General features: G+C 46.5%; 1 protein-coding gene across 1 annotated transcript in view; it reads left to right on the forward strand.

The window, feature by feature from the left end:
• The window catches only part of nsl1 (non-specific lethal 1), a 198,869-nt gene that overhangs the window by 147,982 nt on the left and 24,972 nt on the right, over positions 1 to 25,915 (forward strand). Inside the window, exons 4-6 of the mRNA XM_075691598.1 lie at positions 11,581 to 11,684; positions 17,218 to 17,340; positions 23,686 to 23,811. Coding sequence (XP_075547713.1) covers positions 11,581 to 11,684; positions 17,218 to 17,340; positions 23,686 to 23,811 — 353 coding nt within the window. The remainder of the gene's footprint in view (positions 1 to 11,580; positions 11,685 to 17,217; positions 17,341 to 23,685; positions 23,812 to 25,915) is intronic.

Below are 25,915 nucleotides of genomic sequence, written 5' to 3' on the forward strand. Positions count from 1 at the left end.
CTCCTGTTTCCTTGTAAATGTAACAAAACAACTTGATTAAACTACCAGACTTGCGAAGTTTAATATTTGCAAAAACCACAGCTAAGATTAGGCAGAAGTACTAAAAATTGTTTTATTACTCAAGATGTCAAGTGTTCATAAAAAAAATTCACTGTTCTCCATACACAGGTAGAATGACCTGCACCACAGATAAACCGAAATATTAGTCAAGATTATTCATAATATATTCAAGGAACGGTTTCCAAAGTTTTTCTGTCATTTATATAATTGTTCTATGGAGTGGGTATCAGTGCTGTGGGTGGGTTTGAATAATTAGACTACAGAAAATCGGGCTCAGCAAATTTCATTGACTATTTTGATTTCATATTAAAATCAGTTTTTGCCCTAAACAGGGGACACAATTTAAAAGTGAAAATTATTGGTGTCATTATAACAATGATAAATGAGGAAGCTCTAAAATTTCAACATTCTACAAGGTGACACGTCTGTACTTTATATCAATGTGTAATTTGACACATCGTAGACATATGGTATTATGACAATGGGTAAAAATCACTGTTTCCATGTCGTAAAACAATTATTTGCTCAAAAGGTTGAAGAGTGGCAGCTTTAATTTACAAAGCTTGATGCTTAAGATATGCAGTTGCATTTCTTTGATAACATGTGGCTTCACCGGCTTAAAGTTAGCCCTTGTACTTAGTTGTGGTTCTGCATGCATAGCTGTTCCGAATGTTCCATAAATATGGCCCATCTATTAATAAAATAAGCCTTTTGCACAGAGGTGGAAATTCATGGTGCGTGTTTCAAGTATACTAGTCCAGTGCAGTACTTGCCAGTTCCGTCAAGGATAAATTGGAAGTGCATGTCACCTTTGGAGATGCCAGTAAAAAATTGCAAGAACAAGATAGTGGAAACATAGTGCACACAGTGTTTCATGCCAACAGTGACACAGTACAATGCCACTGTTCCATTGCGGCAAAATGGGCTCTTTTTCAATCTGGCACACATACTTTCTCCTGGGTGATTTATCCTGAACGAGACCACCAACTAATGCACCTAAGTGTGGGTATATTAAAATGCATGCATTGCAAAATTTGCAAAGTTTGATTTTAAACAAGAGAGCAGTTTAGTCAGGGAAGTAATTTACACCTCGTATGCTTATTATGCATTTGTTATGTAAACTTTCTTGCCTCCCTTTCTTGCCCTTGGACTGTATTGTCTATATATTGCTGTTTTTCATACTTGTGTGTGTCATTCACTTACATCATTTCTTGAAAGTCTTGACAAACAAGTGCATTGGGTTAACAGGCTTAACGGGTTGCTTTTTGGGAAGTATCCACAAAACAGCCACATTTTTTCTACTTTATAAATTGCCTCTGTTTGAGAAATTAATTTCTGTGATAGGCCTCTGTGGAGGCTGGACATTGACATTGACGATGGTGTGACCATCTCTGCACTTGTCAACACCGAGGCTCATATTTCTGTTATGAGCTCTGGTCTTTGCCATCACCTAAGGAAGGTGGGCACACCTGTTCTATCCCACGCTGTAAGAGTGGCCGATGGAGGTACTCCCACCATCCTTGGAATGTTTACCGCCTGGATCACCAAACTCGTCAAACACCCAACGTCGTCGTCGGTCACCCAACTTCTTTTTTATTTACCATTCTTGAGCAATGCCTTCATGATGTTATACTTCTTATGGGCTTGTTTCTAACAGCTCATTCTGCCCTAATTAACTGTAGACTGGCCTCCTGCAGCTCGAATTACCTTGCCTAGCCAGTGCTCCAACCACATCTTCATACCGTCTCTTCTCTCTCGACTATGTGCACATGTCCCCTCGTGCTGCCATGTATGTCTCCATGATCTCCAGCCCTCCTGTGGCTGATGGCAATTACATGCTCACCCCGGTAACAGACGTTCTGCTCGTCAAAAATGTTGCCGTGCCGAACACCCTAATGACTGTAGCTGGCAATCACATTGCCATTCCCATCTTAACCTTTAGTGCCTCTCCTCAACTAATTCAGGCAGGCACGTCTGTTGCCACCATCACTGCTTCCGAAGATTGAAATTTGTGCATTGGATCTCGCCAGTCCCTCCAGTTTATCCTTAATTTGCCCCATGACCAGTTCACTGCGCAATGCCTTTGTTGGAATGATACCTGCTGACCTTTCTCCTGCTCACGCTACCAATCTTCGCCGCATCGTTGAGTCATACCATGACATTTACGACTTCAGCGATCAATGTCCGAGCCAAACGTGTTTCGAACAAGCCCTACCCACCGTTGTCCCTATCGTGTCTTCCTTGCCGATCGCTATGTGATCACGAAAAGCTCACAAAAAGCTTTATCGAACCTTTTTCCTGTCTGTGGGCGTCCCCTGTGGTGCTAGTCAAAAAGAAAGACGGCAGCTGGAACTTTTGTGTCGACTACCGGCACCTGAACAACATCACGTGCAAGGACATATACCCACTGCCCTGGATAGATTACACCTTGAACTGTCTCAATGGAGCCACATAATTTTCCTCCATTGACCTGCACTCTGGATACTGGCAGGCTACCGTTGTTGTCATGGGCTGCGAGAAGACTACATTTGTCGCACGAAATGGACTTAACCAGTTCAAGGTTGTGCCTTTTGGATTGTGTAATGCGCCCGCAATCTTTGAGCAGATGATGGATTCTATAAGTGGTCTACTTGTCTTTGCTATCTAGATGATATGATTGTCTTTTTGCCTACTTTTGAGAACCACCGGACCCTGCCTCTCGGCCTTTCTCGATGTGTTTTGCTGTGCTGGCCGCAACTTAACTACTCCAAGTGCTGTTTCGCTACATGTCGCATCACTGTTGTCATTTACCTCATTAGTGCTAGTGGTGTCCAACCTGACCCTGACAAGGTACATGGCGTCCAAGACTTTCCTGTTCCTCGCTCAGTCAGAGATGTCAGTAGTTTTGTCGGCTTATGCTCTTCGCCGACATTGTCCGGCCACTTACTGACCTGCTCAAGAAAGACGCCTCTTTTTGTTGGGGTCATGAGCAAGCTACTGCATTCACCAACCTGGTCAGTTTACTTACATCACTGCCCATTTTGGTGCATTTTGACTCGCCAGCCCCTACAGACGTTTTTGCCAATGCTGGTGGCTTGTTGCGTGCTCCAGGGTAGCGTGCCGTACTGCTGCCGAGAAGTAGCGACGCCTGCCTATCGAAGCTCGACCGACATTACTTATTGGGTAGCGTGGTGTTGTCGGCGGGCTGCAGGCATCCGGTAGATCATGGCGACCTAGCAGGGGCGAGACGATTTGCTAGTGCAAAACTTGCACTGTTTATTCAAAGGTAGTTGAAAGAAAATAAGAAGAGTATGAAGTACGAAGTATCTTCCGGAGCTCCTTAAATAGGCTCTCTACAAGTGTGGGCGGGATCTTGCTTCCGTCGATGACACGTGACAGGCACCGAGAGAGGGCCCCTCCTCCTGCAATACCGAGCACGGGTAGGAGAAGTCGATCCTCTTTTTGACGAATCCGGGGAGAAGGTCGGGTGAATGACCTCTCCGGCGCCGTGGGGTCCGGCCAAGAGAAGGTAAGGGGATGACGTAGCACCCACGGTGCCACGACCATGAGAGGGGAAGGGGATGACGTAGCACCCACGGTGCCACGACCATGAGAGGGGAAGGGGATGACGTGGCACCCATGGTGCCACGACAATGAGAGGTGAAGGGGATGACGTAGCACCCACGGTGCCACGACCATGTAGAAGGCAAGGGGATGACGTATCATCCTTGGCGTTGGGCCATCCCTAACAGCATCTCCGGCGGGGGAGGAAGATCCCGACGTGTAGGGGCCAGCAGCCGCTGTACGAGGGATCGGCGTTTCGGTATCAGGATTCCCCGTAGAGGTCACGAACCCTTCGTTCGTAGCAGGTAGATTCCGGGAGTGGTCATCCGTCCTCGTGGCGCTCTTGTGACTTTTCTCCTTGGTCCGGTCCGGTGAAATTGGTCTTTGCAAGCAGGTCTCGCAACTTTTTGTCTCCTGCGTGGGCAAGCAATCACCCCAGAACAGTGCCGGACCCACAACCACAAAGCAGCGAGCACAAGGCCACTCTCCCCCCAAGACACACCCGGCTTTTAACAAAAAAAGAAAACCGCTACACCTTTCCCATTTCCAACGCGCGTCCTCCCCCCCTCAACACTAAAAACAGCCATTTCTTGAAAGCGTTAGGACGTGGTTATTAAAATCAGCTAATAATCAGCTTCACTTCGGAAAAACATGTGAATGCATGAAAAAAATGCCACGGAAACCCGGATGAGCATGAGGCTTTCGATACTCTAGGGGCAACGACTTAAACCGTCGGCATTGCCGTTAAGCTTACCCTTCTTGTAGCGAATATCGAAGGTGTACTGTTGAAGAGCCAAGCTCCAGCGCAAAAGACGACCGTTTTTCGTAGACATGGACTGCAGCCATGTGAGGGGACAGTGTCAGTCTCTATGGTGAATCTTGAGCCAGCGATATAGCAAGCTAGCTTCTGTACCGCCCAAACTACGCAGGCGCATTCCTTTTCTGATGCACTGTATGCTTCCTCACGAACTGAAAGCTTTCTACTGGCGTACAGTACAGGATGTTCGTTCTCGTCATCTTTCTTTTGACAGAGCACCACCCCCATACCCTTGTCACTGGCATCACACTGAAGAATGAATGGCTTAGAGTAGTCGGGCGCGTTCAACACTGGCTGACTCGTTAGTGCGTTCTTCAGCATACTAAAAGCCTTTTCTTTTGCGTCGTCCCACTTTACTGTTTGTGGTTCTGTTTTTCTGAGAGCATCCGTTAAAGGACTCGCAATCTCGGAATACCGTGGAATATATCTTTGGTAATAACCCGCCAAGCCAAGGAATGATCTGATGTCCCGCTTGGTGCGTGGTTGCGGGAAGTTGTCTATCGCGGTCAGTTTAACCTCGGAAGACCGACGATGGCCTTGCCCTATTACATGACCTAGATAAGCTACCTCCGCGCGCCCTAATTGGCATTTGGGAGCCTTAACAGTTACGTTGGCCTCTCGTAGCCGACACAACACGGTTTGCAGGTGTTGCATATGGTCCGCCCATGATGAAGAAAAGATAGCTATGTCATCGAGATAGGGAAGTGCAAAGTCCTCCATTCCTCGTAGCACCTAGTCCATAAGGCTAGAGAAGCAATATGGCGCATTCTTCAATCCAAAACTCGGGACTTTCGGACGAAAGGTTCCCATCGGGGAAATAAACGCTGCAAGCCTGCTTGCCCTCTCGGTCAACGGAACCTGCCAATACCCTCTGACTAAATTGAGCGTAGAAATGAAATTAGCACTGCTCACTTTCTCAAGCCTCTCCTCGATATGCGGTATTGGATAAGTCTGGTCCTTCGTGATTAAATTGAGCCTGCGGTAGTCGATACATGGCCGCGGCTCTTTTCCTGGGGCCTCAACCAAGATAAGAGGTGAGGTATAATCACTCTCTCCTGGCTCGATTACACCTAGCTCTAACATCTTGTTTATTTCAGCGGTCATGACTTCACGTTGACGAGGCGAAACGCGATAAGCTTTCGAACGAACAGGGTCCGACGAGGTTAACTCGATATTGTGAACGATCGCAGTCGTCCTGCCCGGTGTGTCTGAAAATACGTCTTTAAATTCAAACACGAGTTCCCTCAGTTCGGCCCTCTGAATGGGATTCAACTCCGCCTGTTCTACTAACTTATCAATGGTCTCATCAATGTCTTTTGTCTCCGTCACTGCTGGTAACTCCGGAAAGTCGACAGGCGTTTCCTCAGGTTGGTTAAGGGACATGTTCACAATGGCTTCCCGCTGCCTGTAGGGTTTAAGTAGATTGCTATGGTACACTTGTAGTGTCCTTCGTTTTCCCGGTACCGTGATTACGTAGTTTGTTTCAGATAATTTCTGAATTATGTCAACCGGTCCTTCCCATTGAACCTCTAGTTTGTTTTTCAACGAGGGTTTCAGGATCATTACCTTTTCCCCCACTTCAAAGCGTCGCGTGCGAGCCATCCTGTCATAGTAACGCTTAGCCTTGCTTTGTGCCTTACGCATTTCCTGCCCTGCTAATTCCTGAGAAGCGTGCAGACGGTCCAGCAGCTCTAGCACGTATGCCACAACCGAAGGATCGTCTGCCCGGCCTTCCCAGGCTTCTCGAACAATGCGGAGAGGGGAGCGAAGGCAGCGTCCGTAAACGAGCTCTGAAGGTGAAAAACCTGTTGATTCGTGCAGTGCAGTTCGAAGCGCGAACATGGCTGCAGGCAAGCAGCTCTCCCAGTCGGCTTTGTACTCATAACAAAGGGCTCGCAAAAGCCGTTTCATGACTGAGTGGAATTTCTCTACCGCGTTGGACTGCGGGTGGTACACTGAGCTATGGATAATTTTAATACCGCACCTTTCCAGAAACATCGAGGTCAGTGCGTTCGTAAAGACTGATCCTTGATCTGACTGGATTTCTGCGGGAAACCCTACTCTCGTGAAGATAGATAAAAGCGCGTTGACGATCTCCGCCGAGCTCAGTGCTTTGAGAGGCACTGCCTCGGGAAATTTCGTTGCGGGGCATAGTGCAGTAAGAATATGTCGATAGCCAGACTGCGTCGCAGGAAGTGGTCCCACTGTGTCTATTATGAGCCTGCGAAATGGCTCCGTGATAATGGGAACAAGTTTCATTGGCGCTTTAGCCTTATCTCCGGGCTTGCCTATGCGTTGACATGTGTCGCAGCTTCTTACAAATGCTTCTATTTCTCGAAAGCAGCCGGGCCAGTAAAATTCCTGCAATAAGCGGTCCTTTGTTTTACGAATGCCTAGATGCCCTGTCCAAAAGCCCCCGTGAACCAGGTGCAGGAGCTGCTCACGATAGGGATGCGGCACCACGAGTTGGTCAAATTTCACTCCCTTTCGACTGGTGTACTTTCTATAGAGGACGCCTGCCCTCTTTAGGAACTCCACGTTCTGTTTGGCTACACCTTCTTTAGCGTCAGGCCTTAGGTTACGCAGGGTGGAATCTTTTTCCTGCTCAGCAATCTATGTGGCAGGGCTTATATTCAATAACCTTTGCCTGCATTCTGCCTCGCTAGACATTTCAGGCTCTGCTGCTTTCCTGACTTCTTCATTAGCTGGCGTACCTTCCGCATCATCCCCTATAGGGCCGTCCGGTTCGGTACTGGTGGACGAATCCTCCTTCAAACCTGTTTTCTCCATTACTGGACACTCGTACACTGCCTTGGGCGCGAGCTCCCATGCCTTGGAACGAGTTAAGGCTTGCACTATCCCTTCACTAATCCCGATTCCCCTGCGTCTTAGCAAATCTTCAGATTTGTTAGAAAACAAATATGGATACTGAGGCGGGAGATGTGCCGAGACGGCAGCTTCAATGTCTAGTACTCCAAAAAGGTCCTTGGCCACAGGGAGACAAACACTGGAGGTTTCCATGGCTTGCCTTATCCAAGCACATTCTCCCGTGAACTGGCCTTCCTCTACGTACGACGGGTGCACTACATCCATTGTGGCTGCTGAGTCGCGAAGCACCCTACACTGTTTGCCGTTTAACACAAGGTCTCGAATGTACGGCTCTAGCAATTTCAGGTTTTCCTCGTTACTAGTTAGTGACATCAATACTAACTTGGGATTTTTGCATCCCACGGAGATATGCCCCGTTTGCTGGCAGTTGTAGCAAACTATTGGTTTCTTGGCCTCGAAAGCCCTTTTCTTTTGCCTTTCTGCCCTCTGTTCGGGTGACCCTTCCCTTCCCTTGCTGTTCTCATCACTACTTTTCACTAAATCTGACCTTTCCTTTGATTTATACTGATTCGACTTCGACCAACGCTCTGGCTTGTCGGCTCTGTATTTAGTCACCTCCTTCGTAGGAGCTTCGTTGCCTTCGAACGCACGGCGGGTTACGTACTCCTCAGCGAGATTGGCCGCTCTCATGATAGTGTCTACGCCTGGCCTATCCTGAACCCAATGCTTGATGTTTACTGGCAGCAGGCGGTAGAACTGTTCTAAGGCAACGCACTGCATTGTCTTTTCGGCATCGCCGAGTGCACCCTCTTCTCTGAGCCATTCCTTCAGGTTTACCTCCAAGGTGTATGCAAAATCTGAATATGACTCACTTTTGGTCTTCTCGACTTCCCTGAACTTTTGCCTGAATGCTTCAGCTGATAATCTATACTTCTTAAGCAGATTTGCTTTGACTTCATCGAAGTCCTCTGCTTCTTCTTTCCCCATGCGGGCGATAATATCAGCTACCTCACGTGGCAGTAACGTAAGCAAGCGTTGCGGCCACGTGTTTCTCGCGAATTTTGCCTTCTCACACGTGCGCTCAAACTGTACCAGAAAAAGACCTATGTCCCCTCCTACTGCGTAGGGTGCCATCAAGTCTGTCATTCTGCGCTCGCTTTCACGTGCCTCTGTGCTAGGTCTTTCGCTATTTTGTGTTTTCAGAAGCTCAATCTCTAGACGCTTCATTTCGAGTGCGTCGCGTGCAACACGGTCGCGCTCTTCTTTGGCCTCTAGGCGCTTACGCTCTTCTTTTTCCTCAAGGTGCTTACGCTCTTCTTTTTCCTCTAGGCGCTTACGCTCTTCTTTTTCCTCTAGGCGCTTATGCTCTTCTTGTTCCTTTAGGCGCATACGCTCTTCCTATCTCTCTTTAATGCTCTCTAGGCATTCCGTCAGTTCCTATCGTCTGCCCCGGTCGCTTCGATCGCCTCAATGATCTCCGGCTTTCTCTTTGATTCGGTAATTTGGAGGCCCAACTCTTTGGCCAAGCTCAACAATTCCGGCTTCTTTAGTGCCTTCAAGTTCATGGCTGCCCTTAGTGCTGCTAAACCTTCACTCTATACAACCTTGACTTACTCAAACTTCCATCAACGGTTTAAAGAAAAATCACTGCTATGTACTTTCCAAAAAATACGTAAAAGCCAAGTGATATCTCAGTGAAGAAAAGCCGTGCACTCACCATATGCAGTCATGATCCAGACACCTTCCTTCCGAACGTTGTTGCCAGGTCGAAGAGGCTACGATCTTGTAGTTGTCGTCCAAGTTGGGGTCTCCAGGATTCCGTATCCCAATCGCTGCCAGCCAGTTTGTTGCGTGCTCCAGGGTAGCGTACCATACTGCTGCCGAGAAGTAGCGACGCCTGCCTATCGAAGCTCGACCGACATTACTTATTGGGTAGCGTGGCGTTGTCGGCAAGCTGCAGGCATCCGGTAGATCATGGGGACCAAGCAGGGGCGAGACGATTTGCTAGTGCGAAACTTGCACTGTTTATTCAAAGGTAGTTGAAAGAAAATAAGAAGAGCATGAAGTATGAAGTATCTTCCGGAGCCCCTTAAATAGGCTCTCTACAAGTGTGGGCGGGATCTTGCTTCCGTCGATGACGGGTGAATGACCTCTCCGGCGCCGTGGGGTCTGGCCAAGAGAAGGTAAGGGGATGACGTAGCACCCACGGTGCCATGACCATGAGAGAGGAAGGGGATGACGTCGCACCCACGGTGCCACGACCATGAGAGGGGAAGGGGATGACGTAGCACCCACGGTGCCACGACCATGTAGAGGGTAAGGGGATGACGTATCGTCCTTGGCGTCCGGCCATCCCTAACAGGCTATGGCATAGGTGCAGTCCTCACCCGACATCAGAATGACCAGGAGCGTGTCATTGCCTATGCCCGCCACCTTATCTCATCGTCAAGAGTGGAATTTTTTGATAACTGAGCAGAAGTGCCTCACTTTAGTCGGGGCTGTGGCGAAATTCCACCCGTACATGTATATATGGCCGCATGTTTTCCGTCATCACGCACCACAACACCCTTTGCTGGCTCTCGTCACTGAAGGATCCTTCAGGAAGGCTTGGTCGCTGTGCATTATGGCTCTAGGAATGCACCTTTGGCGTTCTCTACTAGTGTGGCCGGATGCACCAAGATGCTGATTGTTCATCACGCTAGCCTGTCTACTCTCACGACACCGCCGCACATGATACCGGTGACTTCGTTCGTCATGGTTGTTCCAGATTTGGCCAACATCCGCGCTGAACTGAAAAGTGACGCCATACTATGATCTGTAATCGGTTGCCTCCATTCTCGTCAGCCCAACCCATCGCTCCGTCTGTTTAAGCTTCATGACAATATTTACTGTCATAGTACCTCTCAAGACAGCCTTTCTGCTTGTTCTCCCCAAGCAACTTCGTGCTGCTGTTCTAAAGGAACTCTACGATGCCCCAACCACAGGCCATCTTGGAGTATCCTGCACATACAACCGTGTGCGGCGCCGCTTTTTGTAGCCTGGTGTGTGCTCATCTTTTCGACGCTACACTGCTGTGTGTGACCTTTGTCAGCAATGTAAGTTGCCCTTGGCGTTGCCTGCAGGCTTCCTGCAGCCCATTGACATACCGAAAGAGCCATTCTACCGCATGTCTTGACCTCCTTGGTCCATTCCCTACGTCTACTTCAGGGAACAGGTGGGTAGCAGTTATGACCGACCATGCTTCGCAGTATGCCATCACGCAAGCTTTGCTGACCAGTTGCGCCACTGATGTCGCTGATTTCCTACTTCATGACGTTATCCTTCATCATGGTGCCCCTAGGCGATTGCTCACTTACCTAGGCCACTACTTCCTGTCCAACGTCGTCAATGACCTCCTTCGTTCCTGTTCTGTGGAGCACATGCTCACTACTGCTTACCACCCGCAGACCAACGGGCTTCACCGTGAGACTGAACCACACCTTAACTAATATGCTGTCAATGCAAGCGTCTGACGATCATCGTGACTGGGACAGCACTTTACCGTACGTCATGTTCACGCACAACTCGTCTCATCATGACACTGCCTATTTTTTTGCCATTGTACCTACTGTTTGGCCACTACCCAGCATTGCCTTTCAACACGCTCCTATCTGCTGTTCTACAAGATAGCACAGAGTATTCCCCACGATGCTGCCGCGTAAGCTCACCTGGCACATTGGATCGCTCGTGAGCAACTATCCGACTGGCAATTATTTGAAAAGGACCGCTGTGATCACAGCCACTGACACCTCTGCTTTTCTCTGGCATCTCTTGTACTTTTGTGGACTCCATCTCATTGTGTAGGTCCTTCCAGAAAGCTTTTGTAACATTACACCTGACCTTACAAGGTTTTACAGCAGCTTAGTGGTGTTAACTATGAGGTCGCGCCACTGTACAGTGCTTCACCATCTGCCCTGTAATTTCGTTGAGGTCGTGCACATATCCCTGGTTGAAACATTACTTTTCTGCCATCGCCTCCTTGTGTACTTAGTCTGCGCCACGCTGGGAGGTTACATGTTCCTAGCCAGCTCCTCGAACTGACGAAGACGACGACGACCACCGGGACGCTACGTGTGTTCAGCCATCTTGGCCATCTCTGTAAACAGTCTGTTTACAAATTGTGCTTTACATCTATTTGGTGCCCGTCACAATATGGGCAGCGGAAAATCATTTAGAGAACCAGTCGGATGACAGCCATACTTTTTAAATTTTTTTTTCACGAAATGCAACTATGCTGTTTCAGCCATTGTGGTTACTTGGATGTGCCACACTGGGTATGCTCTTCTATGCAGGAAGTCGCGCTTGGCACAAGTGACAGGGCTCACCGTGGACCAGGCGCGCAAGAAAAGTAGGAAGCTTGCCCACAATGCTGCACAAACTCTTCTCTCATCTGCAAGTGAGTAGTCATTTGAAGCATTTGCTAACAAAATCACAGCCTCCTGTATTGTTGTTGTTTTTACTGGCATTCAAAATGTGCTTTTCACTATTCGAAATGTGCTTTTAGCAACATTTTCCACCCTAATTTTGAGGTCTAAAATCCTGTTTGATATGTAAGACTTGCTGCAGAAACAAAATTTCTAGAGACTTTGCTCCTGAATCGGCAGGCATTGTTTGGATGGAATTGAACATTGCTTCCTATTTTGCAAACAAGTAGTGATGAGAACTTTTTAGAAAAATGCTGCTGTGTTACACTGCATTCACATTGTAAGTACTTTAAACACTTTCATCGTGGTGACAGCTGGTCATGATACACAAGTGTAGCGTTATGCTAGCTACAATGCATACTCTATGCTATTCACATCAGTAAGCAAGCCGCCTTTTGCGATGCATTGTGGCGCCATCGTGCAGCGGCCACGAGAAACAATTTGGCAGGCGCCGCTGCGCGCCGCGACAGCCACCCAACGCGAGACTCGTGGCCAAACAAGCAGCGTGTGAGACATGACCAAAACAATGTGTACGCGCCGTCATATTTTGTCATCGTCAGCTAGCCATTGAGCCTGCTGGTGAATGCTGTGTACCCAGAGGTTTCTTCAGTGTGACGAACAGCTGGAAGAAGAGCTTCGGCAACGATCTACAAGCTCCTCCTTAGCACCTGTGGCGTAAAGTCAATAAGTAATAAAACAGTACGAGTACGCACAAAAACACATGACTCGAATAGGGCAAGAGGTGTAGTTCTTAGGGCGAATATCACGTTTCACCACTGCATGTCTTGCCTTGTGGTGTGTCGTGTGCTAGGCGTACATACATACACAGACCAACAGAATACCAAGTTGCATACATTATTTACCTACATAAAGTGTGTGTACATCTAGAAAAATGCCAAAAATTGGTCAGAATGACCAAAACTGGTGGCACCCCCTCCTTGTTGAGAGCCTGTATTCCTCTTAGAACGCGCCGTGGTACGAACATAGTGACTGACCGCGTCCTTTCTTTTTAAGTGGTGCGTGTACACAAACAGCGTAGGTATCGTCATGTAGTAGTGACGACAAAGAACACAGTAGCAGTACTGTGAATTACGAAACTAACTTTTATTGGCCGAACCTGTGCCCACAAAAACAGGTTACACTTAAAGGGACACTAAAGGTTCATATTCAGTCAATCTGGACTGTTGAAATACCATCCCAGAAACCTTGAAACGCTTGTTTCTTGCGAAGAAGAGACTTATTTTCAGAGAAAATGCATTATGAGGCGTCCGCGTACCTCTATCGCAGTTCAAATCGCCTGCCCTCCGATCGAGGAGTGGTGACGTCATGGTCTCCTAGTAACATTGCGCCGACTGTGAGGAAAACGGCGCCCGCAGACGGCGCTACCGCTTTTCTGCGCAAACGCGCAACCAGAACAGAGCCAAGCCAGAGCCAACAGCAGCGCGAAAACAGAACTCGCGAACAGAACAGCGCGAAAACAGAACAGGCTCGCGATGCTGGGCTCGACTTCAGCGATTTAAGCACTGATGAATGTGACCTGCTGAACGTGAGCTCACTATGCGATTTTTCGGCTTTTTGCCAACACGCTGTGGCAGAGGTACGGCACTAAACCACTTCGAACGGAGAGGACTCATTGGCACACAGTGATAAGTAACGTTGGACTCACCGCTGCAACTGCCCTTGGCCAAGTTCCGCGAACCGTTCGCGCATCCCACGACATCGCACGGATGTGGCATTCTCGCTGCTTATTCCAAGTGCAAGTTTCGCAAGCCAGCAGAACCAGCACAGCACGACGCAATAACGAAACAACTGAAGCTTCAAAGCGCACGCGGTGGAGAGTCGAACGAAAAGGAAACCTTTCGACCACCCATACTACTGAAGGGTAACGTCAAAATGTTATTTTTTCTTAGAATCGAACAGAAGTAGACAAGTAGCATTTTCTTCTGTCTTATAACCTAATGGAATGATCTTTTTAATATGAGTAGTTGAGTACTAGTGACATAAATTATGATGAGGAGTGCCTTCGTCATCAGGCTAGTACCGGAATGTCGCTGGCGGGTCTCAAATCATGTCATCCGCTTACCTCAATTTCTCAGTTACTAAAGCTTTGTTCGCGATTATATTGACGCCTTAGACGTTCTAGAGCGTTGCTTTATCACTTTAACTTGACTTCATAGTAACCTTTAGTGTCCCTTTAAAGCACGAAAATAGCGGAAAACACAGTCGGCGATCGGCGAAATCTGATCAGCGGGTCAAGCGCGTCAGTTTTTATGCAAGAACCATCGAATGTGCCCGTGTGCCTTCCAGAAAGTTCTACACCATTTGCGTCGCACATACATGCAATCAGATTACACAAGGTTCGGCGATGATAGACAGCGGATAGAACGATTGATAACATTTGAGAAGCTTCCCATACATGTGGGCACATCCTGCGCTGAGCGATAGCATTTGTTTGACGGTGAAGAGTGGTCACCCAAAAAAGACAAGTACACGTGTCACTATGATGTCCAGATGTCTGGGCCACAGCGAAGGCACCCCTGAAATATGTCGGTTAAACACGCGCCACTCGACTCCAGAAAATGCCGCACAGGAAAATGAGCCACAGGAAAGCCTTCTGCAAGTAAATATTACTTTACTTGGTGCCGAAAAGAATGACGACACAACAACCAGCAACGATTGCTGACTAGCACTACAGTCGAACCCGACTATATCGAACCCGTTTACATCGAATTATTCTATATATCGAACAATTTCTGGACACGATATAGTTACAATGAGTATATATTGCAAAAATTACGCTTACATCGAACAAAAATAGCAGCGACACCCGATATATCGAACGTCAAGCGACGAAAAGTGCCCCCGGAAGTTGGCTTTCCCTCGCAGTGGTGGAGAAAACCCGGTTGCGCGGCTCCATCCAACCGCTCTCCCTACCGTGACCGCGCCCGACCACGCTGCTTCGGACGAGCCGACGGCACCCCCCCCCCCCCCTTGCAAAAAATGATTCTGGCCCGCCCACAGCGCTTGCTCAGACAGCCAATCAGATGCTCTTGTGCCTTCGTCATGCAAGATGGCGAAAGTGCGACCTGTCTCGCTGATTTTGTGTGCGCCTTGTAGGCCTTCTCTCGCAGTGTTGCCGTGATGAAGCGGAAGAATTTGCCTTTCGTCGTGAAGCTCGCAATCATAAATCGTGTCGAACGCGGTGAGAAGTCGGATGTCCCCGCAGAGCACAAGATTCCGAAGGGCACTCTCGGCATGATCTTGAAGAATAAGGGGGAGATTAGGGCTAAAGCGTCCAAACTCGCGACCCGGTGCCCGTGGCACCCGACCCGTACGCACGGCCGTGTACGAGTGGTTAATCTGAAATTGCTTCAGCCGTGCCGACTTCCGCGTGGTCGGTGATGACCGTAAATTCTGATGAATGCGACGAAGCCGTTGCCAGTGTTGCCGAAGTTTGGAGCGAACTGTCAGAATTTCCGGAAGCTGTTGACGAATCAACAGTGGATGAGTTTGTGAGCGCATATGATGTGTCGCGACCACGGGAGAGCCCGAAAACGAAGACTACATTGCCAACATCGTGCCGAGCACAAGTGAAAGTGGGCACAATGAGGAAAGCCTCATTGACGCTGACGGTCCTTGGCCCACATCCTCCGAAGTGATTGGTGCGCTCGCACTAGTCCGGTGCTTCTGCGTGAATGCGGAAAGTTGCGGCCTCAGCTGCTCCGAATCCCTAATGTGGAAAAGTGCATGCGTCGCAGGCAGCGAAATTGCCAAAACAGAGGAAAATGCAGGAATATTTCGTGCGAAACTAAGCTAGTTTAATCAATAAAGTGATTTTATAAATGGTATGTGCTTTTATGACATCCAATTATTTAGCAGGCTTATATCGAATTATGCTCTATATCGAACAGATAGGCGTTTTTTTGCGAGTTCGATATAGCCGGGTTCGACTGTATCGGCTACTTCCACAGTGCACGTTGTTTCCCACATCAGCCCGGCAGTGCAGATGAGCTTGGCTCCGACAGATAACTACGCCGACATCACGAGCATTCGCTGAGTGTTTATAGAGCTGCAAGTGTGCGCGATGTGAAGTTGCAAAATGATGGCGTTCTAGCGACAGACGCTCAGAGACGATAGGGGAAAAAAAAGAACACTTCGCAACCAGGTTGCACGAGCTCGGAGATCGTTTGTTTTGCTAGCTCAAACATACATTTGCATCTTCGTCGAGATTATTCGTATGAGTCAGTAATGACAAAAACAGAGAGGTAAACTGCACATGCCAATATATACCTGTCACAAAGTGCTACCTTAATCCAGGCTTCACGGCGCTGTTGATCGCGTTTTACCGACGGAAATCGGAGAATCCACATTGCCCTGCTGGGATGGTCATGGGAGGTGCAGCCGTAAACGAGACACGACATTGGCATCGTGTCAAATTTCGATGGTAATGATGTTTGAAAGGCGTTACATGCACGCGGCAGCGAGAATGGCAATGCTGCCAAGTGAGTGAAATAATTTCATTGGAGTTCCGACGAAGATGTGAACTCATCGCGCATCTGGCTAGTTCCACGTTGGGACTGGCAGGTCTAGCCCACCGACTTGGTCACGGGCATGCCGGACAGTCAGGATTTGCTTGTCTAGAGTGGGGCTGCTCAAACGCGAGTTCCACTGTTCCTTGCTGAACGTGGGGTAACTCGACCCGCACTCCCGGAGCATGTGTGCTATAGCGGAGGTCTTCCCGCCGGACGGGCAGGCGTCGTCGCGATATACGTCGGGGTAAACCGTGTAGAGCGGCAAGACACGGGTATGTGCCGGTCTGTAAGCGTCTCGGAGAAACGTTTGGCGCCCTATTCCACTGACAAGTGCAGCGGCCTCCCATGGCCGTACTCCACTCACTTGAAGGAGGGAGTCGATTCCGGCCGTGCGCCCACAGAATACCTATATGGTGCGCCTGCAAAGTTGCTTCTATCATCAGCCACTAGGGCGTTGATACGCAGTTCGGTGTCGCAAAAGGCCGATTGCACTGAACACATTTCAGCCGCATTTATGGTGTATGCATCACAAATGTACAAATGTAAGTGCAGTAGACTTCTGTTAATTCCATCTCAATTGAAGGTCCCATGCTGCAGCTCATGCAGTTCTATGGGACCAAGATTTCATTATATTGATCCTAAAATTGGCCTTCGGCAGATAATTCGAACACTACTAGTCAACATGCACGTGCCTGATTGTCATATGGTGACCCCAATAGCCACCCCATTACTGGCACTGTCTGTTTCAGCAGAGCTTATGGGTACAGTGAATGCCTTGATCACATGTCATCTCCCATTGGAAATGCACATTTTGGCCTGCCCTGAGAAGATTTCTAAGCAATAATGGTAGCTCGCAGTGTCCGAGTACAATATTTACCCCAATTCTAATGCTCCTTTCATGGTTTTGGCATGTAAAGCCCCAAAATGTTCTCTTTCCCTTTTTTTCTTTTTTTGCTTGCCTGCTTGCTTGCAGAGATGAGGAGGCATCATAGTGACAAAAAGCGACCATATCGTCGGCACTTGGATGGCGAGGTGACTACAAACGAGTCTTGTTACGATGGCTCCTTCAGGCGAGCAGATGGCTCTTTCAGTTTATGTGAGTATTGGGTTGGGCTTTACATGTTCCTTTGAATGCACAAATGTTGGGGAGATTGCACAGGCTGTAATAAACTGAATGCCAAGTTATGCTGTGCCACACAAGTGTGAACACATTGTACCACACATTGGTTTAGCCAAATGAGATGAAGCATCGTTCTCTCTCTCTCTATCTCTTTATTATTTATAAAGCAAAAATAGATTTTTGTCTTTACTATGAAGCTTCTGGGGTCTCAAAGTTCGAATTCCACTAATGCTTGTATAACAAAAGCTTCACAGAAATTACTGAACTTGCATTAACTTTTTTTTCCCCAGCCATTTGATTGTCAGCTTTTCTGCTCATGCTGATGTATTATTCTGTTCTTGTTCTTTCACTTTGATTCTAGTTCACTATGCTGAGTAATTTTGTTACTGTATTTCATTACATCAAAAATTTGCTCAACTGGAACTTGATGTTTGTAAGCTCATTTAAATTACTACTACATGAATTGCTGTGTACACTACTCATTGATCAGTAACTCAAGAATTCATTTGCACATTGCACTAATCGTTGTTCAAGATGGCACGATGCATCTTCGAGGAACAAAGCTGCTTTTGCAAGGATAACACTCATCTTTAAGGCTACTTTCGTTTTTCTTCTTGTCTCTGGCTACTTGGCATATACTGTATTTACTCACATAATGATCGCACTTTTTTTTTCAAAGAGATTGACACAAATTCAGGGGTGCGATCATTACACGGGTTAAATTTCCTGTGAAAAGAAAAAAATTTTTTTTTTTCATCCCGAGTTTGCTGTGGGCTGACAACAGGTCAATATATAGGCGGCTGCCGCTGTATGTAGTGCGGGACACGAAAACAAAAATGGCGGCCGGCGGAGCAAGCCGAACGCGCTTTTTTTTTTGTTTTCATGAGTACATTACGTGCATTGAAACAGTTTATTCCGTATCAGTAATAAATAATATCGTTAATATCGGCAAGTTTGCGCGAATAATGTAGCCATGTCCACTTTGAGGGAACAGAAACTGATGGGTGCGCTTAGCTGCCAGTGACATAGAAACACATGGCGGGCATGCTGCGTAAAATGCGGTATTTGTCTTCAGTATTATCCTAATACCGTATTTACTCACATAATGATCGCACTTCCTTGTCAGAAAAATTGACGCAAAATCAGGGGTGCGATCATTACACGTTTTAAATTTCCCGTGAAAAGAAACAATTTCCTTTTTTTTTTTTTCGTGCCGCGATTGCTGCGGGACACCAAAACAAAAATGGTGGCCGGTGGAGCAAGCCGAACACGATCTTTTTTTTCTTCTCGTGAGTACATTATGTGCATTGAAAGTTTCTTCCGTGTCAGTAATGAATAATATTGTTAATGTCGGCAAGTTTGCAGCAATAACATAGCCATGTCCACTTTGAGGGGACAGAAACAGATGGGCGCGCTTAGCTGCCAGTGATACAGAAACACATGGCTGGCATACTGCGGAAACTGCGACATCTGTCTTCACCACTATCCTAATGGGGCACGTTTCCGCTAAGGGTGGGTGAATATCTTAGCTGTGTTACAAGCATCGGCGTATGAATAGGATACACTTTTAGCGTATCAGTGTAAATGTGGCTACTATCGTTGCCGCTTGTGATTTGTTGCGTGCCCACGAGTGCAAATGAGAAGAATCGAAAGGCGCCTTTTTTGTTGTTGACCACAACCATTATAAAGCCTACACATAATAAAGGCAAGTTTGGTTGCAGCTTTTTTTAGTCATGGAAGTGTGGAAAGTGATGAAAAGAATGAAATGGGGCATCTGCCTAAGAATGTTTGGTGCATGCAGACCGCTTGGTTTGTCTTGAAGAGTCGTTCGCGTAGCATTCTACAGATGGTGAGCACGATCATTATTAGCTAGACTTGGCAGACGACATATCGCTGCAGCAAGTTTGAGGTGTGATCATTACACGGGAAATTTTAAAAAATTGAATTTTCACGACAAAATTCAGGGGTGCGATCATTACGAGAGTGCGATTATTATTCGAGTAAATACAGTAGTAGTGAATAATTGTAGGACAGTAAAAGGGAAAGGTAATTATAACTCTCTCTCTTATCAGTGGCACCAAATAATGAATCTGGCATTTGACACCTCGTTCTGGCTTTTTTTTGTATACTTGAATTGCTTTTCTTATAGCATGGAACAGCTGTGTGGTTTAATTTGTGGTGCCTTATAATAGTCGTCAGCTTCACTTCATTATGAGCAGCTTGCTCTCTAGTAAACTTCCAGGTTGTCTACCATCCGGGAATTCTCAGGGATTTTGAATAGTGTGGAAGTCCTCAGGGAAAACTCGGGGAATTTGTGCTTCTATCAGGGAAAATCAGCTGTAATTTTATTGAAAGCGAACAAAAGGCACGGTAGTGCTGGCTCGAGTAACAGAAGGATCGTAACGAATTGTATTTTGGATGCCCTGTCGTCGGCTGGAGGAGTTTCGAGTGTACAGTCAATGACCGACTTTCCAGACGCCCGATAGTTCGCACGGCTTCGCTGAACCACCACGTACCCCATAGAGTCAGTGTATAAGAATTTGACGTAATAGTTCTGTGGAAACCCACAAGGTGGAGAGAAGTAAGTAATAAAGAGAAGATCAGACATCCACCCATTTGTAGCAATTGCTATAAAGAAAACCCATACGAGTTCCTTTGTCCTGGTCTGGTGTCCCGGACAAGGACGAATTATTCTTCAACTGCGAGGCTTTTCTTTCGTGGAACCCGCATGGGTTTCCTTTGTAGCAATTGCTACGAACTGGTGGATGTCTGATTTTCCCTTTATTACTTACTTCTCTCCACCTTGTGGTTTGCCACAGAACGACTACGTCAAACTCTTGCCTTTGCTTCGAGTTGTTGACAAATTCGACTTTGCCCGCCATCTGCTAGCTGCCTGGTTAGCTCAGATGCTAGATTGGCTGCCCCAGAAAGGCGGTGGTCCTGGGTTCAAGCCCCAGACCAGGCCGAATTTTTCTTCAACTGCAAGGCTTTTCTTTCATGGAACCCATATGGGTCTCCTTTGTAGCAATTGCTGCGAACAGGTGGATGTCTGATTTTCCCTTTATTACTAATATATAAGAATGTCTGAAATTTCAGACGCAAGAACGCTTCCCCGTTTGACTTTCCGGACTTTTCGCCGTGGCCGCAGGTCCGAAATGGCATTAAAATCAAAGCCACCACTTCCGCTGTTTTGATTACCTTGCCGCCTCAAACCAATGCTCTCGCACGCAGATCCGCTGGCAGCCATAGCCACTACCGTTGTAAATGCCAGGCTGGTGCTTAGACATTCGCTATTAAGCTTCTTGCCATTTGGCGCCGTGTTTTTTATTGAAAGAATTCACCACAGTCAGCATTGGCACTGACTCCACCTTTGTAGTCCTCGCGATTGGCTTCGAAGCCCGGAAAGCCCAGCACGTTGCCTAATGCTGGGTCCCGAAAGTCAGCTTCGCCTCAATGCATCAATGTTACGCGGAGAAACATGCGAAGTTATTGCAGTGAAGCATAACAAGCGTGGGAAGGGGCAATTGTCACCGGACGCAGTATGTATTCCTTAATTATATACATGTCTAACCGCCATCTCATGTCACGGCATCAGTACCGATATGCCTAATAAGTGTACTGACAGGCCTTTTCAGATGTATCTGTGGTGTTTTGAGCCCTTAAGGGCAGTAAAAGACACAGATTCGTTTTTTCGAACTGCTCAATTTTTTTGACGTTCTGGTGGCCCCTAGGGAGTCAGAAAAATCTGGCGTTAACTGTAAGACTGGCCAAGAGGATCCTTCAAATGGTGTGGGACAAATGTGCGGTGGAGGAAGGACGAGAACATAAAGGACCTATGTATTGAGGAATTAATGGGAAAGGAAGCGTGTCACCACTTCTTTCAAGGAGCTTGACCTCAAAAAAACAGTGTTAGCTGACGCCGAGATACAGGTGTCCCTCAGCCAAACCAAAATAAACTCGTTAAAGCAGTGAACGCAACACTGAGGCATTGTGCGTGGGCTGAGAGTATGTCAGTACAGTTGAGGTTGACCCACCAGCTGTTGAGAGAGAATCTCACTTGTGGCAAAGTTCGGGCCTCATATCAATGAGCTTGCTATCAGTTGATAGAAATAGCTCACGTCCCCTTCAGTCAAACTGTCCACATTTGTGGACGCGGCCTATTTTTGCCATTTCTGTGCAGTGGTAGCAAGGAATTGAGCACAAACATTAAGCAGAGTAAATTAAACATTCTGATAACCTAAATTACTTCCATTTTACTTCTGAGTGATATGTATCATTACAGAGTACTGCTTTGGTGAAGGCACTACCATGTTTTGCATGATGTTTGATGTCAAGCATGTTGGTAGGCACCTCAAAATAATATATATATCTTTTTTCTTTCTTGAAATGCTTGATGCCAGTCAATAACCTCTGTATGTAATTAAAAGCAGGGGATTTAACCCTTTTATGAAGAAATGTAGCATGACTGATTTTACAATGTTCAAATATTTAGTTATTCTGTAATTATAATGACTCATCGCAAAATGCTCAGAGTCATTCTTTTGCTTTCAGTGGAGTGAGTCTCAAGCAACACCTATATTTCACGCATGTATTGACAGTCAGTAATAATTTGTGACTGAAGGGGATATTCGAAAATATTTATTTCTGCATGCATCTCCTCTTTATTCGTATTTGATAATGTTCAATTCGATTTGCAATGAGTTTTACTACTTTTTCAAAGATATTTTATTCGCTCTGCACTTTACTAACTTCTCCCTTCTGATTTCTTTTTGAATAATATAAACACTACTCCTTACTATTCAAACTGGATTAAGTTGTTTTGTTTGTTTTTTTAGCATGCTTACTAGAGAGTGACAGCATTGGGTAACTTGGTGTCAGCCTGTTTTGACATAAAACAAGGTTCTGTGTCACTCGGGGAATTTTTCAAGGACTCTCAGGGAAAACCTGGGAAACTCGTGGAATTTGGAAATGTCAACTTGGTAGACACCCTGGCTTCTTTGGCGTCTTGTAATTGTTTCCTGGACTTGTATTAGCACTTAGTTTGATTGTTCTCATGGTCATATTCTTCTGTGTATAACCCGTATGCTGGCACCTGTTATTGTTTAGCCTAAAAAAGGGAACATTATCAAATGCTTTGAGGCATATTTAACTAATAGAAAGCAGTTTGTCGAAATCAAATCTAGTGTATCTAGGATGCTCAGCATTGCATCCGGTGTTCCCCAGGAGAGTGTTTCAGGGCCATTATTATTTATTATATATATAAATAATTTAGTGCAAGTAAACTGTTTGTGGACAATTGTATCGTGTTTAAAGAAGTAACCTGCCATGAAGATCATAAGCTATTACAGCGAACTCTCAGCCACATTGAATGCTGGTGCTAACAGTCCTATTATATTTAATCCGGAAAAACTAGCGTGTTTACTTACACTATCCATGGCTCTAACATCCAAACAGTAGCGCAATATAAGTATTTAGGGATTACTCTTTCTAATGATATGGGGGTGCACATCTCGACGATTTGCGCAACAGCCTTTCGGAAACTGCTTTTTAAAAAGGAAGCTTGCAGAGGCAACAGTGAATGTCAAACTTCAAGCGTACAATGCCATTATCAGATCTAAATCATCCGTTGTATGGGATCCGCACACTAAAACAGATATACAGTGCTTAGAATGACTGCAAAGGAAATCAATCAGATTTACATTTAATAAATATAAAAGGATAGATTCTCCAACTAAACTCACCATTGCGCATAACATCCCCACATTAGCTCTACGTAGAAAAATCAGTGGACCAAAATTCTTGCGTAATATCTTGTCTAGAAAAATAAATATATCTGTACCCTTATATTTAAAGTCCATTACAAGAAGACTAACACATAGCACTCACAAACACTCCCTACAACCAATTTTTGCCAAAACAGAGGCATTTAAACCTGAATTTGTTTGTTAGGCTGATAGCTTTGACGAAGCCCTTGAACTGCGTTTGTTGTATTATATATTGTCCTGGTGAAACTGATGTATTATTTTGTCGTGTGAATATTGTTAAAATTATTTATGTGCTGTTCTCTTTTCCCGTTTCATTGTAGTTACACTCCTGCTTGGGCCACATTGGCCTGCAGTATTGTAAAATAAATAAGAAAAACATTGTAGTCAAGTTGGCCATTTGGTCAGTTGACCATTTCAAAGTGTATTTTTAATTTGAACAAGCCAGATTTTTATGTAAAAGTTTTGGGTCATGCTTGTTCACAGACAAGCCTTGCCACTTTTCTGAGCCTGTTTCGAAAATTTACCTGAGCACCCACGCTACATTTTTCAATTCCAGCGTCAAAGCAGCGAGAACGACAGCGAACCTTCTCCACTGCTTCAAGTGGCAGTTCCAAGGCCGCCTCTCCTGTGCCTTCACCTGCACCATCGCAGGGCGATTTATCCAATTCCCAGCTCCTGCCTGGTAATGTCCCTATTTTGATACTTTCCTTCTTCAACGTTCAACCTATGATTTGCCTTAGTTGCTCAGTGAATGGTGTTCTTTTAAACTTCTAAACTTTGAAAAGCCTGAATAATTTTTTGATCCCACTTCTTGGTGTTAGCTTCAAACAGAGGTGTTGGTTGTTGTGTATCCACCATTTTGGAGCCAAAGCATCCCCGTGCTGGGGGCCACCCATGATGTAGTTAGAAGGGCTCCCCCACCTGGCACTGCTGAAGGTCACTGCAGCAGAAGCGCCAGACACTTATCATTCCTCGAACTGTGTGTGAATGCCTGGTGGGCACGTTCCACAAACAGCGACAGGCGGTGCAGTGGTGCCCTTCAGGTTAGCAGCGAGTCGCTTGCAAGATACCATGCGCTGATTGCCACAAAGTATATATTGGTGAAACAGGGAAGTTCTCCAGGCGCCTCAAGGACCATAAACCTGACGTACGAAATAATAGTCGCACGACAAACACCATTGCCGAGCATGCGCAGGAACATAGTCACAAAATTGACTGGGACAATGCCACTGTTGTTGCCAAAGAAAGGAACGTGTCATCCCAGCGGCTGCTAGAATCGCTAATTATTCAATCGACACCAGCTATGATGAACCAGACACCAGGGACTACGCCTGCCATTTAAGCAATTTCGTTACATCACGTACTGGCTACACAAGTGACGAGGATTTCCCGTCCAACTCAGTGAACAAGGAAACCCGTACATGGTTCCGAAACGTCGGATTATACATGAGACTTGGTCAGTGACCGTGATCTCCTTCATTTCCGCGCCTGACCAGAGGAACTTTCGTCAAACCCTTGATTTTGGAATTTCTATTGCGGTTTTCATTTCCACTGGAGTCACACCAGCATGCAAAATAAAGTTAGAAGAGATAGCAATACAGTTAAACCTGGATGTAACGAACCTATATGTAACGAATTCCTGGATTTAACGAAGTTTTTGAATTCCCCAACGCTGCCCCCATTGAAGCCCATGTATTTTCGACCTTGATGTAACGAACGCGTTGTGGCGGTTAGCCTTGATGTAACGAACTCCTAAAGCTGATAAGTCATTACTTTTTGCACTTTTAAGGAAAATTTGGCCGAAGAAATGCTCTAGATTATTGAATATTAATATTGTAAGGAGCCAGCAGCGACGCGAACGCCAGGGATTGCCGCGACCGAGCAAAGTTAGCGATGATGATGATGATGGCGGCAACTAGCGCCGCTCCGTGCCTAACGTAGCAGTCTTTTCAGGCTTTGCTTGTCTAGCGTGACACCAGGTGGCATTGGTATCGGCAGCTGATTTCTCTTTCAGATTTATTTTGTTTCGTATGGATTTGAGGACAAGCATTCTTATTTTGTGATTTTCATTTGTTTCAACGGCTTAGACACACTTATGTGTAAGAATTCACTTGAAAAGCAGCGCTGATAGCAGGTTCTTTCATTGCCAGGGCGCGGGAAGGGAGAAGGGGAGGGACGATGACGAACGACATGCGCCACTTTTTTTTCTTTCTCTATGGATGCGTTGCATTCGCCATTTTGAGTGTTGTCGCGTTCTGCACGTGTGCGTGTGTCAACTGTGCTCTGGTACTGGTTTGTCTGACTTGTTTTGGAGGTGCTAGGCCTGCCTGTCGGCGTGTAGTCGTGCGTCTCCGCTTCTAACTACGTCGTCGGTTGGTCGTGATGAGTTCTGCCAGAAAACGAAAAGTTCTGTCTTTTGAAGACAAACTCGCAATTTTAAATGCAGTCTCCGCGGGCGAGAAGAAGGACGTTGCCACCCGTTTCAGCATTCCAGCGAGCACACTATCAACGATTTTGAGTGCGGAACACAGCATCAGAAACACAGTGGAGTCGGGAACAAGCTCAAAGAAAAAGAGACTGAAGCTGTCCACATACACTGATGTGGACAAGGCAGTGTTCACGTGGTTTTTGGACACGAGAGCCAGAAATGTGCCCATAAGTGGTGCGATCTTACAACAGAAGGCAAAGGATTTTGCGTGTATCTTGGGCCATGATGATTTCAAGGCGAGCAACGGGTGGCTGCAGGGATTTAAGAGCCGGCATGGTGTCGTCGGAAGAGTAATCAG

The sequence above is a fragment of the Dermacentor variabilis genome, chromosome 5 (assembly GCF_050947875.1).
Source record: "Dermacentor variabilis isolate Ectoservices chromosome 5, ASM5094787v1, whole genome shotgun sequence".
Taxonomy (NCBI): domain Eukaryota; kingdom Metazoa; phylum Arthropoda; class Arachnida; order Ixodida; family Ixodidae; genus Dermacentor; species Dermacentor variabilis.